The 17,674-nt window shown below is 40.9% G+C and overlaps 3 protein-coding genes across 4 annotated transcripts; 1 reads left to right on the top strand and 2 right to left on the bottom strand.

The window, feature by feature from the left end:
• Positions 1-409: 409 nt before the first annotated feature.
• Positions 410-8,511, bottom strand: TCTN2 (tectonic family member 2). 2 transcript variants are annotated; one of them, XM_079322972.1, is made up of 18 exons: positions 8,373-8,511; positions 7,525-7,638; positions 7,165-7,238; positions 6,829-7,024; positions 6,537-6,637; positions 6,095-6,291; positions 5,740-5,863; positions 5,111-5,246; positions 4,447-4,512; positions 3,932-4,060; positions 3,597-3,674; positions 3,209-3,289; positions 2,797-2,908; positions 2,316-2,419; positions 1,779-1,929; positions 1,019-1,144; positions 841-929; positions 410-657 (listed from the first exon to the last, which is right to left on the bottom strand). In XM_079322972.1, the coding sequence occupies exons 1-18, from the start codon at positions 8,440-8,442 to the stop codon at positions 551-553; spliced, it is 2,055 nt and encodes a 684-aa protein (XP_079179098.1). In that variant the 5' UTR covers positions 8,443-8,511; the 3' UTR covers positions 410-550. The 2 variants fall into 2 exon arrangements, with proteins under 2 accessions (XP_079179098.1, XP_079179099.1); XM_079322973.1 differs by having other exon boundaries at positions 7,168-7,238.
• Positions 8,512-9,308: 797 nt separating this feature from the next.
• On the bottom strand, positions 9,309-14,142 carry GTF2H3 (general transcription factor IIH subunit 3). The gene is made up of 13 exons (XM_079322696.1): positions 14,036-14,142; positions 13,814-13,893; positions 13,399-13,505; positions 12,696-12,859; positions 12,370-12,432; positions 12,105-12,134; positions 11,665-11,693; positions 11,506-11,580; positions 11,264-11,317; positions 10,987-11,055; positions 10,730-10,865; positions 10,611-10,647; positions 9,309-10,523 (listed from the first exon to the last, which is right to left on the bottom strand). Exons 1-13 carry the CDS (start codon positions 14,106-14,108, stop codon positions 10,454-10,456), a joined length of 987 nt encoding a protein of 328 aa, XP_079178822.1. The 5' UTR covers positions 14,109-14,142; the 3' UTR covers positions 9,309-10,453.
• EIF2B1 (eukaryotic translation initiation factor 2B subunit alpha) lies at positions 14,116-17,516 on the top strand. Its single transcript, XM_079322697.1, has 9 exons — positions 14,116-14,173; positions 14,253-14,354; positions 14,432-14,568; positions 14,650-14,766; positions 14,940-15,052; positions 15,639-15,707; positions 16,343-16,418; positions 16,614-16,739; positions 17,139-17,516. The coding sequence occupies exons 1-9, from the start codon at positions 14,161-14,163 to the stop codon at positions 17,292-17,294; spliced, it is 909 nt and encodes a 302-aa protein (XP_079178823.1). The 5' UTR covers positions 14,116-14,160; the 3' UTR covers positions 17,295-17,516.
• Positions 17,517-17,674: the final 158 nt, after the last annotated feature.

The following is a 17,674-nucleotide window of genomic DNA, read 5'->3' as shown; positions in this document are numbered from 1 at the left end:
TGTCTTCACAGCTGAACTGCTCCAGTTCTCTCCTCAGCTTCGTGGCCCATCCAAACCACAAAAAAAATCCCAAATGCTGCATTTCATCAGCTAAGGACAATGAGTAGTTCTCTGCACACAGACACAGCAGGTTGCCAATGCAATGCACTAACTGGAAAAAAGAATTTCAGATCAACACATGAAAACATCAGAATTTCTGAGAAGTGTGAGAAGTCTGCCCGCTGCTCCAAAAATTGGTGGGCACAAAGGTTTTATTGTCAAGAGGAGCTTCTACTCTAGGAGAAGAGAACTGGCTTGAGAAGACAATGGTCCATCCATGAGGACAATCCCATCCCTGCTGCAGCCTCTGGGCTGGACTTGCCACCTTCTTGAAGTCAACTCTGCACTTTGCTACTCCAAACACAGAGTCTAGAGCTTAAAAATAATTTATTGCTTTTTGTTTTAAGTAACAGCCATTTTCTCTATGCTGTAGAAGTATTGATTTTATGTACCTTTAAATGTTCACATAAATTGTCTACAAAATCCAAGAATGTTTCTCCATAATTTTTACCTATCTGCTCCATAATTTAGAAAACCAAGGGTTGCTTGTAATTGCTGCAAGTAAAACAAGAAATGCCAGAAACAGGCCTTTAGCAAGACACTGGGAATATGGCTCTCCTGGAAAAATAAAACAAAACCAAAAAAAAGTGTAAGTGTGTGAGAGCTAAATTTTAGTTTATACAACAACCCAAAGACACAGATTAAAGTGTATGCAAAAGTATTCTTTCAGACTGAACTCCCCCACATCTAATTATGTTTACAGCCCTTCATGCTTTGTGGCATCCCACATTGTTATTTTACCTGTGTAAAAGCGTGTCAGTGGATAAAGGAGTTGTGGCCAGCACAACTCATTTTTATTGCAGTCAAACTCTTCATAAAACCTGTGATACCTGGAAAAAATGAACCTTTTGGTCAATGCAATTCCTGTTACATCTGCTGAACATAACGGGAGGTTATCAATGTTTTTTACCAAAATTACCTTGTCACTGGAAGGGGTGGCTGAGCTGGGACTTCAATGAACTGAACAGAAGCTGTGATGGGAAGAATGCTGAGGGTGTTTTTGCAGCCAATCCCACACTGGAACTGCCATAAGACTGTTGAGTAACTGTAACAAAAAGCATACTATTTTTTGAGGGCTGGAAATGGAAGTTTAGACCTTAAACACAAGCAGGAAAGGAGAAAACACATAGTATTTATGAGGAGGTTGATAATCCCTGGATTTTCCACATTGTACAAGGGGAGAACTTGCACAGTCTGAAAATGAGGTGAAACAGAACAAAATCCCATTTATTTCATAGGGATTGACTTGGTGGAGGAGGGGGAAGTGTTTGCAGAGTGAAAATTCCCTGTTTTAGGAAAGAATAAAGCATTTTGCAGAGCTCAGGAATAGGGTAAGCCAGAACACAGGACAATCTTGCTCCTTCTCCCACATGACTGCTGATGGGATGCCCTATGTATGCTTGCTGCTGGCAACATCATGTGTTTTATTTAATATTTCAGTGAAGTATAAAGTTTATCTGCTTTTAATAATTAATTTACTTTAAATTTTCATTTCAGAGGGAGAAAGGCTAACCTGGTTGTGATCAAAGTAATTTGGGTTGCAAAGTGAAAGGCAAGTAAAAAAACAGCAACAAAACTTACCCATTTTGTTTATAAAATTAATTTGGGATATGTTAGATAAGCAAGGCTCAAAATGAAGTATTCATTTGTCAGACAGACAGAGACACAACTCACTTTACCTGATCTGCACAGCAAGAATCTGCTGCTGGGGAATCCCTTGCACTGCTCCCACTTTAGCAAAGATGATGCGAATATTCAGGTTTGCAGGAATATCTGGACAAATTCCTCTCAAGCCTCCAGTGCTCACATTAGAACTGAATGGATCAAGACCTACAAAAGAGAATGGAGGGATTTAAATGTAAATAATATGGAAAACATTATATATTCCATAATTAGATAATTCTCATAGCCAAGTGAAATGCTGGTAACTGTCACACAGGAACATATTTAAAATGTCTCTCTATAAAAAACACCTAAAAGAGTAATTTATCAATGGATAAATCCCAAGTCATATGTGTAGAGGCTGGCAGTAAAATATGCAGTATCCACAGATATACTGAATTATGTGCCTGTCTGTACACATATATGGATGGATGGATGCAGACACACATCACTAGCTTTAGGTATTTAAATTTACAATTTGGATTTATATTGACATGCTATATTTACTGTATGGGCATATTTCAACCACAAAGAACAACACAAGCCTCACTTACGTATAATTTCCACCCAGTCATTTAGATCACTGTAACTGGAATTGTCTCTCTTTCCAATGTGAGTAGCTTGTATAAGAGTATTCAATTTCTCAGTCACATTTCCTCTGCAAAGTAAGAATATAACATCATACAGAATGTAAATCACTACTGTCATACCACTGTGGGATGCAATATTACTGTATCCTACAGTCAGTTTCATCTGAAAGATGTTATCACACAACAAAAATAAACTTGTTTACTGAAGGGAAGAAATGGTCAAGTATTGCAGCCAACACAATCCTCATTTGAGTAAAGAGTGAAACCATTATTATGATTTCCCATCAAAACCAGAAGTGAGATTATTAACCACAGAAAGCTGAAACATACTCTTGAATATTTAAACAGAATGTACCAGTGCTGATAGGAGGCACTTGTAGACAGACACATAACAATCAACAAGAGGGATGAAGCAGGGATAAACAATTCAGCCTGTGTAGCTCACCTTAAATGGCTGCAATCTTCATTAATATCAACTTCTAGAATGCACCCAGAGTATGAATCTACTCCAAAGAGAACTGGTCTGTAAGTTGCTGATGCACATAAACCTCTGCCAGCTGTGAAATGAAAACATCTTACTTGAGCTTTCCTATTATCCACCTTTGGATCTCTAGCTTTCAATTTTGTGCAAAACATCAAACAGTAGAATGCAAACTCAGCAAACTCAGATACAAGTCCACTCAGTTTTCCAAGAAAGCAATAAAGGTTTTCTCACTGATTTTGAAAGTTTGGGAAAGAAAAGCAAAATCTGGCAGAGATTTTTAACTCAAATATGTTTCAAAAAATCCAAAAATCAAATAAAGCTCCAACATTTTAGCATTAACTACAATGGAAGTTTCAACCTCACAAGCCAATACCTGGCTGCCAAATGTTTAAGCTTCCAAGAGGATCAGAAGCATTGAGATTTGCAGCTCTCACTGGTTTTCCAACTTGATACCCTAAACAGACAAGAGTAAATTATGAACACTGTAGAAGAATCTGTAAGCATTAGCATTGTTTTAAATGTCTTCAGTCTTGAAGTACATGACAAGGCATTTCCATGACAGTGGGAATGGCCTCACTTTAAATAATCAATATCTATGCAACAAAAGCCTAAGAACCACTCACTGCTACTGGCAGTGCAGCAAGGCAGGAAGGTGAAGGCTGGCAACATAAAGTACAAAAGAAATATAAAATGTAATCACTGATAAGAGTCTGTACAGTGCAATTTTTTTTACTTTATTAGGTCAAATAAAGTATTAATACCTGGATTCTCAAACAGGTCCTCTCCATCAGTACTGTTTAAACTCAGAAATTCGACCGTGAATCTCTGTGTCAGGATTTCTGGCAAAAGAAAAAAGTATGACTTTTAAATAAATAAGTTAGCAAAATGTATGTGCTATGTAGGGCACAAACTTGTGTCCTTCATTAGTGACTGAAGATTCAAGATAACACAATTTAATGGAAATCAGCCCCATAATTTTCTTTCTAGAGTTCAAGGGAAATTATTTTTAAGAAGAATTAGTAAATAAGAGATTCTATCACAGAATTTCCATCCAGAATACAAAGAAATAAATCAAAAATCATAAATGTCATGATACCTCCATCACATAAGCTTCCAAGGAAGACAGTGACATTTATTTGCTCAATGTTCTCATCTTTCCAAGTGAATTTATAATGTTCTGCAAAAGTTACATTTTGACACAGAACCTCAGCAGCAAGAAGGTTCTCTGGCAGAAGGAAAAAAGAAAAGGTCATAATGAAAAGCATTCTAATTAGAAAGCTCTGCTACTGCAGCTGAGAAAGAACACATTAAAACCTTGGCAAAATTCTGGAAATTACAACATTCATCTTTTTGAGAATTTATTTTATTGTTTCAATGTTCAGTGGTGCAAACCCCCATGTATGCAAGGTAAGGAATCTGATTTCCTGACCAGCTGTGAGTAAATTAAATACTTCCTGCTTTGTAGGAAACCTGTTTACTTTTTCAGTCTTAGATAACATACAAAATTCCTCCTAAGAATTGCACCATGTAAACATTTTAGACATCAAAATAATCTATTTCATATACAATCCAGGTTAAGTAAGAAATATTAATTAAATGGAAGAGACCTACCACTTTCAGTGATGAATTTGCTCCTGTCAGTGATGGCTCTATAGACAACATTCTGCTGGATGAAGTCTGAGAATAAAAACAAAGACTTCTGTTTTCACATCCAAGGTACAATCCTTGTTGTTATGAAAACTGAGTAGGAAGTTATTTAGAAAATTAATTTTGGTAAAGACCCAGACTGTTTATGTATTTTGAAAGCACAGCTTATATTACAGAGGTAATACAGACTAACAAAATTAGATGATTATGGAGAATAAAATATGTTCATGCTGGTAATCACATTATCTCAAACTCCAGAATTACTTTTTGTAAGTACAGGCTTTTGTAATGCAGACAGAACCACTTTTCACTAAATCTAAAACGCTGATGCTGCACCCTCCTGACAGAACACAGGCTCTGCAACAGCCTGAAAATGAGTCACCAGGAACAGGCAAATGGAAACAAAGACCCATCCCAGTATTTCTGACCTCCTAAATCTTGGGAAACGTGGGGCACTTGACAGAATGTCCTCAGAAACAGGAACAGAACATCCCCAAATGCTGAACTACGGCCACCAGATAACACAGATGTTACATTTAACAACTGTGCCAACAGCCCTTGGGTTTGTTCTGTTCCAGCAGCTCTGAGAAACGTGAAGCACACTCCTGCTTGGATTTCTGCAGCATACCTGCAGTGCCAGTGTTTATCCTCACATCATGGGGCAGGCCTTCCTTGTAAGACTCCAAAGTGGTCAGGCACTTGGCATCAGAGTTGTGGAGATAGGCCACGGGAGCATTCCCAACACACTGTCCAGCCATGGATTGCTGCAGGTGGTTCACACAAAGAAGGATTTTCCAGCCCCTTGCTTTTCATTTGAAGATTATTGTTAGTAAAATGCCCCGCATGTGCACTATGTAACACTTTGACAAGCAGGCTGTCTGATGTTATAAAACACCTCAGCCTCTGGCAAAAGAGAGCATGGCTTTAAAAGTAGTTTCAATGTACTTTTAAAAGTACACCCTGACTTCATCTTCATTTGTGACAATAATTATAACCAACAAGTGTCTCCAAAATATATTACCTTTTGCAGGGATGGGCAAGGGGATGAGAAATGATAATGTTTACTTTTAATAATGACTTTGTGGTTTTGTTTTGGGTTTTTTATTTGGTTGCTTGAGGGGTTTTTTGTGACAAATACACCTCACCACTTCCCAACATCAAGCTGATGAATTTGGATGCAAAGCCATAAGGAATGTGATGCAGGGAGTTCCACACAAAGCAAGAGGAATCAAAAGCTGATAAGCACCAAGTGATTACCTGGGGAACAGTAAAATACTCATCTTCTTCTGTTATAATTGGATCTCCTTCTCTGTAACCAGTGAAAGGTTTCCCAGGAGAAGTTTGTAGAGGGATCTTAAATGAAGCACCTTTGGGTGTAGAACTGCAAACAAGTTTAAAAATCAAACAATGCTTTACTCTTCACCTCACAGAAATAATTACAAATTTGCTTTCATATCCCCTGTTCTTATATACTGCCAATGACATTTCTCAACCTGTATTTAAGGTTTACACCCTAAAACCTTAATTTCAAAGTAACTTTCATTATAAAGACAGGTTATATTTTTGTTTGCATAATGAGTGTGATGAGATAATAAATTTTCTTAAGACTTACGTAGAGCCATGATAAAAATAGCCAAGAAATGGTGTGTTGTCAAGAGAAGACTGTACACAAAGGAAGGGAAACCACTCAGGGGTATATTCCATTGACTGGGAAGAACACAGCTGATCAAAAGGTGGGTTTACATCCCCACCAAACACTCCAGTGAAACATGATCCACTGAATAACTGCAGCAGGTCTGGTGTACACTCCTGAAAGGGAAAAGAATGGGCACTTTTTAGCAGGGTAATTGCAATACTGATGGCAATACAAAGTCAAACTTACAGGTAAATCAAGCAACTTTGCAGAGAATATATTTACTTTAGAAATACTGGAATATCCAAACACACCCTCTGGCCCATCTAGTCTGAAGCATTCAGTACCTCTCTCCCCTCACAGACAAGAGAATCTAGAAACTTTGAAAACACTTAATCAAAGTTTAATAAAAAATAAATACCAGATCACAGCAGCAACGAACATCACAAGCTCCAGCTGTTAAATTACAAGGACAAGAGCCCAAAGGCTTAAATGCCTGGTTTGGGATGATAGTTGCATTTTCTATAACAGAAGTAGAAGAAAAAAATCAGATTAAGTGGACTGAAATCCAAATAAAAAGACCATGCACACTGCAGTTTATTCTGTGAAAATTCCACTGATTGCTCAATATCTCTTACTGCTGCCCAAATCCCCATTTCTCCATACAGAAAGGAAAAGAAGAGCCAAAATGCCATTTCTTCTTTAGCACTTACCTGAAACATTTCCTGCAAAAGAAGAGTTGGCAAATATTTCAGCTTGAATCAGGAGCTGTGCCAGCACCACTGAACCACGGCAAGCTAAAACCTGGAGAGTTTCCAGCATGCACAGAGGTGAGGGGCAGCACTCAGTGGCATTGGGCAAACACAGCTCCAGAGTTCTGCTGAGGCTTACAGTCACCTTAGAAGTGTTCTGGAAAAAAAAACAAAACAAAACAAAGTTTGACAGCTCTCATAGCTTGTATTAAATTGCTCTTGTCTATACCATTCATCAGCTTTTGGGAGAGAAGTTGGGATGAAGTGGAATAACAGAAGAATCAGTATTTGACATACCACACCAGGAGTTACATCCAAATTCCAATCTCCAGCTCTTTTACTTCCACTGCAATTTGCAACTTGCAATTTTCCTATAGCAAAAGAAAAAAATTAAAGGTATTCCACTGTCATTTAGAAAAGACTGGAAAATGAGAAGTACATTTAAATTCCTCTTGTCCCTACAGGTACACCCTCAGACCCAGCTGACAAGGAATCAACTGAGAACTAAGGGGTTAATTACAGGAATGGGTGAAATTCTGTAACCATTAAGACACTAAATGACATGCATTACCATTTCTCTAGTAGTTTCTGTGTCAAAAAATATTAACAATTCAAACGTATTTATTTACATGGGGAAAGGGGTTGAAGTGTTCTTACCTGTCTCTGCATCTCTAGCACTTAAAATTACAGAAAAATTAACTCCTGAAGAATTGCCAAGGAAAAATGAATTCACCCTGGTCCCTGACATGTGAATAAACGAAGGCTGGAAGACTGAAAAAAAGAGAAAGGAACAAGTTAACTGAAAAAGATAACATCTGTAAGACATACAGATCATAGACATATAGATCTTGGGCTCTATTCTTACACTCTTAAATTGTCAGAAACAGAAGGAAAATATAATGTGATGCCCGGTACAGGGTTGTATCTCCATTCTTGCCAAGTGTTGGAGGAGTGGGTGTTGCTTTATATGCCACAAGTTTACATGTGTGAAGATGCCCAGTAAATAGGCAATAAAAAAACACAGCAGTAAAACAACCTTATAGCACTTACAGCCCGGGCAGATACTACACAGCTCAGACACCGTATTTAGTGTTTCTTGCTGACTTCAGCTTACACTTTTTAATTTCTTGGGGCCATGAATTGTGGCAGGGATGCCCCGTCACCTGCGATCCAGGAGCTGCGGGCTCCTGCCTTCAGCTTAGGGAGGGAGTGTAAATTTGCGGTTCGGAGTTGAGAGCTTCACTGGATTTTCATTTCCAGACTTTGCCAAAGTTGGAAAGTCCGACATGAACTGCTCCACGCTCCCCCTGTGCGCTGAGCAGCGGCAGAAACCCCACGGCGAGCGCGTCGGGGTTTGGGAGGGTTCCCTGGGAGCCCTCAGGGTCCGCGCCGCCTCCCCTCCCCTCACACCCACCCGGGCAGATCCCGCCGCGGCCCGACCGCCATCCCCACACCTCCACTCCCAGAGGCCGCCATTCACTGCGGCCGCTCACGCCCTGACCCACCGGTGTCCCCGGGGCAGGGAGCCGCCCGCAGCAGCAGCAGCAGCAGCGCCCCGAAGCCGGCAGCCCCCATCGCGCTACGGCGGCCGCCCGGCCGCCATCTTGCAGCGCCAGCGCGGCGCCATGGCAACGGGAGGGCGGGAACGCGCCTCACGGAAAGGCGGGAACGCGCCTCGCGGAAAGGGCGGGAACGCGGCCGCCTCACGGGGCCGGGGCGGGATGGCGGCGGCGGAGCTGCTCCGAATACAAACTAACAAAGCTAACAGTGCTCTAAACAAACAAGGTCTAAGTGTGTCAGAAATTGAAGTTTAGGCCTCTCGGACTCGGGGAGTCAGCACGGCTTGTGAAGAGGGAGGTAGTATTGGGGGTGAACGTGAAAGAATGTAGAATTTATTGATCACAAGGACATCAGGCTGGATTTCCAAGCTAAGGAAGAAAGTAATAAAACCAGCTCAGTAATTGTGCTGAAATCAGATCCAAGCAGATAATTCTGGTAAGATATCAGTGACCCAAGAAATCCCCAAACCCAAAAGAGAGAAACTGAGCACGTGGACTAATTAGAATGAGAAGCGACTGAATCATTAACCAATAGGCATTAGAGTACTAATTAATAAGTACTCTAATTAATAAGAGAATAAGTTCTCTAATTAATAAGAGAAGTATGTCGCTTGTAGCAAATAAACACTAATCCCTTTGCTTGCTAGAATGTATAAATAGCTACGTTTCCATAACTGATGTACATTTTACAGAGGACTTCCCATCTACCTCAATGTTGGATAAAGTAATGTTGATTTTCTAAACTTGCAAACTGGTTAGAGAGTTGATTTCCTGTTTTTTGGTGGCAATCATATTGTCAGCCACATCACACCACGAGACTCAACAAAACTCCAAGAAAATCACGCAGGTCACCCCTAAATACCAAAGCAATATCTGACCACATTTGAAAAAGAGACTGTCTTTATTACAAAAGTTTTATACAACATAAATTATAAATACAGCCTTCACACAAAATGGCTTTTATCAATGAAAAAAAGCTCACCTTGTTACACTGGCAAGCCCAGAAAAAAAACTGGCACTGCAGTTGTTACAGTGACAAAACCTGATGTGAATATCAAGACCTGAAAAATTCCTGTATACATATTGGAAAGGAAAAAATAATTTGTTTTCTATGTGGAAAAAAAATTCCTCTCTATTCCATCAGGAGAAAGGTTAAACTACCAAATATATAACTCTCTTTAGAAGGAGATACTGTTTAGTACACAGCAGTACACCTTCCTGCCAGAAAAGACACCAATCCAAAAATCTTTGTTCTTGTCATGTGTCAGATGGAAATACACATACTAAAAATAAGAAGTGTGCCTGTCATCATATTACAACTACATTTCTTGTTTTCCACTTTCAAAATAAAACCTAGAAAACTAACCAGCTAGTCTGCATTTACTGATGTTATTTTAAACAAAGGGAGGCCTTTTCATTCACACATGAAGAGATATCAAATTGATGAAGAAATGCCACAAGGACAGTACAGTCACAGGAATATTAGAGGAACATGTGAGTGCACATGCAGGGCAAGTAGCACCTTTTCTTTTTTTTTCCAAGTGGCTCACAAACCATCTTGAAAATGGTAGCTCATATTGCTAGCAAGAAGTTGAAGTCCTGGAACAACACAGTGCTAGGATTCTGATCCTACACACTAGAAATGGACATTTTTAACTTTACACCAACATACAGAAAGAACCAAAGGTTTCCTGACTTTGAAAATAACTTGGAGGTGTGAAACTTTGCAGTGGACAGAATACCCTCAAATTGACAGGCTGTGTCTCTTTACCAGGATGTAACTTCTGGTTCCTCTTACAGTTAAGAATTAGTATTTAAAACAGCACAGATTGCATGGTAATACAGTGATCTGTTACTTAACAGGCTGCATAGAAGACATACATTTTAAATATTTATCCCCTAAGAAACAAGTAATAGCACTGCATACAGTTCTCTTTCATATCCAACAAAAAGCGTCATCAGTTTCTCAAGTAGGTTCCATTTACTGGAATTACTGGAGGAGGTAATGATGTATTTACATAATGTTGCTATGCAGCTACCTTTAATTTCTTCTTCTTTGCTTTCATGACAGGTGGCAATGATATTTTGAAAGCAGTCCTGGGAAAAAAATATAGAAAAGCAACTGTCAGATACACTGAACATATTCCCACACCCATCCTTGAAATACAAAGAACAAACACTTACTCGCAGGTACTGCAGATAGGACTGAAGTTGCAGAATACTGAAAAATCAAAGAATTGTCTTTCACTAAACCAGGTCATTCGAATGTAAGAAACCAGACTATTAAATATTTATAAACTTACTTGACAAGCACACGGAGCAGACGTAGCCAATTTCAATGAGGTTCCGATGACAGAAGCAGGCAGCTCTGTAATCAACGTGAACAGGAGGTGGAAGGACCAGCTGTGATCTCTGCTCTTGATCAGGGAGGAAAACCCACTGCAGGGATGGAGAAAAGTATTTTGTGAATTGGTGTTTCTGTGTTATCTCATCAGTGAAGTGAGTAATATTTCACTTCTGACAAATGGAAAAGACTGAGTTGTGTTTTTAAGTGACTTACCAACAAATACTGCAGAAGGGATGGCATGTGGGGCACTTTCAAATATATGCCACCTGTAATATCACAGGCCTGCAGAGCAGAGACAATGATCAGATTGTTGTTTGATGGCATTAACAGGGCATTTAAAATATCCAAATACTGCACAAGGCCTGCCTGTCAGAGCTGAACATATTTCCACACCCACTCTTGATTAAAGAAAGAGCTGAAGAACATGTTGAACTAATATCAAGTATTTATGAGTTAATATAAATGGCAAATAAGAACAGCAAGTCTGTACCTGTTGTAGAAGACCTGAATCAGAGTCCAAGACACAGGCATCAATCAAAATACTCTGCAAGAGATGAAATGCATGAAAAATTAATTTAGCCAGGACCCACAACAGCCCTGTCAGTGTTACTGTCATGATTTATTTCCATGATAAATGCACTACAAATCATGTAATTCTAAGAGAAGTTAACATCAGTGTTATCTTTGCACAGGAATAAAAGCTAATATAAATGGAAAATAGGCCAGCTTCACCTGTTTCTGTGCTGCGAAGATCACGTTCATGAAATTCATGTATTGCAATGCACTGTCTTCTGCAGCTTTTATGACCTAAATAAAAACTCAAACTTGTTAGCCTACATATATCACTAGATTTCAAGACTAAAAGAAAACTGTGACAGCAAAAGATCTTACCAGAATCCTTGATTTAATTTCTTGATTAGCTAAGTATTGAAAAAAAAAGAGAAATGCATCAGCACATAGTTTGTATCACCCCTTTAATTCTGTAGCATCTGACACCTCAGAATATACTGGATGTTAGTTCTAACAGGTCAGATAAAACATTTATATGGAACTATTTCCAATCCCAGTGGCAATTATCTATGGAATAATTCCTCTCAACCTCCTGTTATTCCAATTCCATATTACAGTTTTATTTGCACACAACAGAAAATCTCCCTAAGGACGTGGATTATTGATCAAGTCCTTTAACTTTTTTAAATTTGGCAATTTCAAATGATCAAAAGATACCTCTACTTATTAATGCCAATTTTGGAGAAGGGGGTGTGTCCAAACATGCATATTTGCATATTAAATTATTTACTCAATGCTGAAAAAAGGAAAAGAGGATTTACCTTTTAGGTCTTTGCCCATTTTGTTGATGTCTACATTTGCTGCCATTAAGGAATTTACATTCCATTATTGGAAATAACTCTATGTTCCACACCACACATTCACCACCTTTTCCAATACACATTTTCATAAGCACAAGCCACAGTTATCAGGGAAATGTTTCAATTTTAAGTATTATAACAAAACAAGAATAGTAAAAGCCAGTATTATAAGAAACAGTCTTAAGAACACATAAAGGCTTTGAAGATTCAGTGATCAAAAGGATACAACAAAGTGCTTTAGCAAGTGACCCTGCTAACAGAGTTTCTGTTTGCTGGCCCTTCACATCAGCTGCAATACAAGTGCAAAAGTTACTTTTGTATATAAAACCAGCTACTGAACTTAACAATACAAAATACTACACATTTTTATCTTTGGCAAATAATACTAATGCAGAGACCTAAAGTGTTAAATATAATAAACTCATCTTTAGCATATTAAAATTAAGCATATAAAAATTAATATGATTAAAATAGAGAACATTTCTGCAACTCCTTGACAGTTCAAGTGTTTTGCAATTCTGCATATTAAGCCTAGAATTTTCTTCTCCTTACTCTTTGTCATGAGGTCTTTAACCTCTTCTGCAATTGCATCATTTATTGCTGTTAACAATTCGTATTTTCCATCCTTGCTGCCAGAACAATTAGATTCCATGGAAGGGCCTCCCTCTCCAAAGGGATCTGCAGCAGCCCAACGCTTCCCAGGGTACAGGAAACGGCTGAAACAGAGGAAAAACAAAATATTCATCTAACAAAAAATGTTACAAATGGATCAGCTGCAGATAACAGTACTCTGAAATTTAATTTAAAATCCTTTTGATACTTGAGGCAGTAAAGAAGCTACATATGAGAGGTGACCTTCTACTTAAACTGGAGTAAAACCCACATTTGTCTCCCTCCTCTTAAGAGATCTGGCAAAGTTCTTTGGCTGCACTTGGAGGTAGATCCTGAGACTCACAAACATCTGGGGGGAAAAATATCCCCTAAAGGGAATTTCTGCCACTTGCATTGTCCCACTCCACACATATCTACCATTCTCTCTCTGCCTATTTTTAAGTCAATTTAAACCTCCCTTCTGTCTTCTTTTTGTTGCTTTGTAAATCATTACGATTCTTTTCTATATAGTTTAAGCTAATTTCTTTTTTAAAGACAATTATATATTAGACACTTCCAACTTGGTTTCTTGCCATCAAACAAGAAAATCAGGAGACAGATAGAGGAAACTCGAAATCTTGACACTGTTCAGAAGCAGCTCTACCTTTCCTGAGTGTGACTCGCTATTACAGCGAGTTTGTTGGTGCGATTCATGAGCAGGTGAGAGTTTCCCAGCACCATCACTGCATCGATGCATTTCGACAGGGTGAACTGGGAAAAAGAACAGAGCAGATGTAGCACAACAACGTTTACAAAGAACCAGTTCAGAAGAAATCTGAAACGACCGCAATTAGAAAAACTTGGAGATGCAGAAAGAGCTCCAATGAATTAACAAATCCATTATTAAACTGTTTTAGCAGATATGAATACAGAATGCTGCGTAGCTATTTCAAAAGGTGTTATGAAGCCTATTATAAACCTGCTTTAGCAGACAACCTTAGCACAGTCCAGATGTCAAAGAAAATGGTGCAACTTCCCCCAGAAAGGGCCAGCAGCAGTCCCAGCGCCCAAGGCCGTACCTCAGCCTCTGCCAGGGCCCTCTTCCCCCACCAGATCGGGTTGGTGTCGAGGACGATGATCAGCAGGCTCAGCTCATCGTCTGCAAAGGGACCACACAGCAGCGTCACTGCGGGCCCCGAGCCGCGGGGAAAAGCCCCGGGGCCCCACCGGGAGCCCGAGCCCCGCCGCGAACCCCTCCGGAGCACCCCCAGACCCCGCCGGGCCGCGCCGGCCGCGCTCACCCGCGCTCATCGCTGCGCCCGGGCAGCGGCGGCGGCGGCGCCCGCGGATGACGCCCCGGCCGCCGCTCCCCATCCGGGCACGCCCCGGCCGGCGCTGCCCACGCCCCGGCGCGGCGCGGAGCGCGATGAGCACGGACGGTAACGGGGCTGCGCTGGGCACGGACGGGAATGGGCATGCGGGGTCGGGCGGCGGCTGACGCTCCCCGTTGCCTTTCAGACCTGATCGAGACGTTCAGGGCGCAGCTGAGGGATGACCCCGATGTGGCCTCGGCCGTGGCCGCCATCCGCGCGCTGCTGGGGTTCCTCAAGCAGGACCGAGGTGGGCCCGGCTCCCCGCGCTGAGCCCCGGCGGAGCTCCGGGCGAGGCGCTGACCGCGCGGCTCTGCCTCTCCCCAGGGGAGACCATCCAGGGCCTGCGGAACAGCCTGCGGGACGCCATCGACACCCTGTCGCGGGTGGACTCGTCGGTGGCCGTGTCCTCCGGCGGGGAGCTCTTCCTGCGCTTCATCAGCCTCACGTCCCTGGAGTACTCGGTAAGGGCTGGGCTGGGCTGAGCCCCGCCGCTGCTGCGGGAGCCCCCGGCCGCTCAGCGCCCACCCCGCGCTCTCTTCCAGGACTACTCCAAGTGCAAAGAAATCATGATCGAGCGCGGGGAGATCTTCCTGGCCAAAGTCTCTCTCTCTCGGAATAAAATCGCCAAGCTGTGTCACCCGTTCATCAGAGATGGTGCAGTGAGTAGGCCGGGGCAGGGTCGCTGCCGCTGGGTTTGGCAGTGAGGAGGGAGCAGGAGGGGAGAGCACTCTGATGGGGGTTTCTGCACAGCCACCTACCACACTGCTAAAAGTAAAGGTTTCCCCAAACTCAGCAAAAGTAAATTTTATTATTTTTTTTTTTGTCCTGGCAGCGCATACTGACACACGCCTACTCCAGGGTGGTGCTCAGGGTGCTGGAAGCAGCTGTGGAGTCCAAGAAACGATTCAGTGTTTATGTCACTGAATCGCAGCCAGATGAAGCAGGGCAAGTATTCATTCATTTGGTTTTTATCTTGGTTAACAGGGTGAGTTACAGCTACCATCCAACTTGTCCTGCCCTAAGAAAAGCTGCTAGGCTTGGTTGGAGCATTTTAAACAGCAAATGTCACTTGTATTGTTCTAAAAAATACTGGTAATTAATTTTCCATAGTTGATATTCTAATTAGTGTTATCTAGGTTTTCCTCAAAGGTTTACAAACTTTTGGTCAGTGCCAGGCCACCTACTTTTCCCTTAGGAGATGGGAGACAGCTGCTTTATACTTGTCTCTGTAAGAAGTGGGCTAAAATAATCAGCATTATGCTAATCATAGCAAATAAAATGTCATTTAGAGATGCCAAATAATTCCTTCAGAGCAGATATTGTTGTATAAGTGAAGGAGTAAACCCTGCACACTGAGTTACACATGTCCTTAACAACACATAGCAATTCCTTCCATTTCTATACAATAACTCATTTTCTGTTCTACCAGCAGGGGGATGAGAGCAGTCACAGACTACAGTCTTTAATACAATATTTTCCTATTCGTTGTCTTAAAAATAAAATTTTAAGGTCCAAACATTTTCTTTAATAGGCAAAAAATGGCAAAAGCCCTGAGGAAGCTGAACATTCCTGTGACTGTGATTCTGGATGCTGCAGTTGGGTAAGTCTAATCATAAATTTTAGTATTTTTCATCACAATTTTATTTTGAGAGTAAGACAAAATTAAACTTATATGTAAGCAGCTTGTTCAGACTCCAGGGATATTAGTTTGTCATAGTCATCCAACAGGCCAAACAAGTTACAGCTTTAGGTGCACAATTAGAATGTGTCAGCTGCAACACAAGCATTTGATTTTGCATGTTGGAATGAAAGAAAGAACCAGACCTAAGAATTTGTACAGATCTGTAAAGAACTGAGGTGCTAATTTTTTTCTAATTAGCATAAGTGGTATCATTTTGTGGTTTCTAAAGTTATTTGCCAAATTACCACTGCTTAGTACAAGTCCAATACACGAGAAGAGAAACAGCTACAATAAATCTGAACATTCCTAGTTCAAGTTCAGCTTCTTCCAGCATTTGCACACAGTTGCCAGGGTGAGCTATGGCTGGGGAAGATATGGCTACTTAATATTCCTGCAGAGAAGCAGATGAAATCTCACTCCAAGGATGTGGAGTTACAAGAGGTAGATGAGTGCAGAAAAATGAAAGATTATTTGAATTATTCCTTTCTATTCTGTTCAGCAAGTCATTTGTCTTATTACCCAGTAAAACTTGGATTTTCCCCCTCTTTTAACAGCTACATTATGGAGAAAGTAGACCTGGTGTTAGTTGGTGCTGAAGGTGTAGTTGAAAGTGGAGGCATTATCAACAAGGTAATTGTGAGTTTCTTACATCATTCTGTAAACTCTGGACTTTTAAAGTTTGGTTTCTTTGAAGTGTTTAAAGCTTTTTGAAAAGCCTCTTCCATTTGGATTTTATCCAGTAAATGTCTGTTAATTGTTGGAAAGTGGGCAATATTGTCAGGCAAGCACTGAGTCTGCAATGTTATTTTCCATCTGTCTCCACAGATTGGCACCAATCAAATTGCTGTGTGTGCCAAAGCCCAGAATAAACCATTTTATGTGGTAGCAGAAAGTTTCAAGTTTGTAAGACTCTTCCCTCTCAATCAGCAGGATGTCCCTGACAGGTTTAAGGTAAGAGAAATTCAGCTTCCATCTTACCCAGCTAAGGTGCACACTGGTGTGTCTGTGAAAAATTGTCTTCTAAGCATCTCTGATGATCTGGATCTCTCTGCTGTGGTATATTATGGGGTTGCACCATGGTACAGCCTTAATTTGTCCTGATACTGATACTCTGTTCCTAAAGCAGTTCCTTTAGTGCACAGGAGCAGCTGAGGGTAAGAAACAGTTAAACCACTAAACTCCAGAAGCACAAATTGTACTTTTTACACAAGATAAAAGTGCACCAGTCTGTGCACTTGACTTCCTTCAGTTTCACCACAAACATCTGCTTGAGGCTGTAGCACAGCTCTTGCCCAGAAGAGGATTTAACTTGCAGCTGTGTAGTAACCAATGGTCTCTGTTTCCTTCTAGTACAAAGCAGACACTCTGAAAACAGCTCAGAATCTCACAGAGGAGCACCCCTGGATTGACTACACCTCCCCATCACTGATCACACTGCTCTTCACAGACCTTGGTGTGTTGACTCCTTCAGCTGTCAGTGATGAACTCATCAAACTCTACCTGTAACTCAGAGACTCCTGCACAGGATGTGTCATCTTCAGTGACCATCAGCTTCTAAGAACTTGGAGGATGATACATGAACGTGGCAAGGATTAACAACATAATTATGGACCACTATGAAAAAATTCCCAAAGTTATTACAGCTTCTAAAGGCTGCAGCTAAATTATTTTAAAGAGGGGTGGAGTATTTTGATATTGTAAAATAAAATCCTTTATGGTGTATCCAGACTCATTCTGAGGTGTGGTATGTACTTGAAAAAACCAAAATTAAAACATGCACAAGGCTGCTGCTGGAAACCTGCCACAGCAGAGTGGTGCTTTCAGCTTTGATCCCAACAACTGCAGGCTCTGTCTTTAGGGATGCCAGGTGTCTCTATGAAGAAATT

The sequence above is a fragment of the Erithacus rubecula genome, assembly GCF_903797595.1.
Source record: "Erithacus rubecula genome assembly, chromosome: 19".
NCBI lineage: Eukaryota > Metazoa > Chordata > Aves > Passeriformes > Muscicapidae > Erithacus > Erithacus rubecula.
Note: the sequence above shows the minus strand (reverse complement) of the source record. Positions and strands in the feature narration are given on the sequence as shown.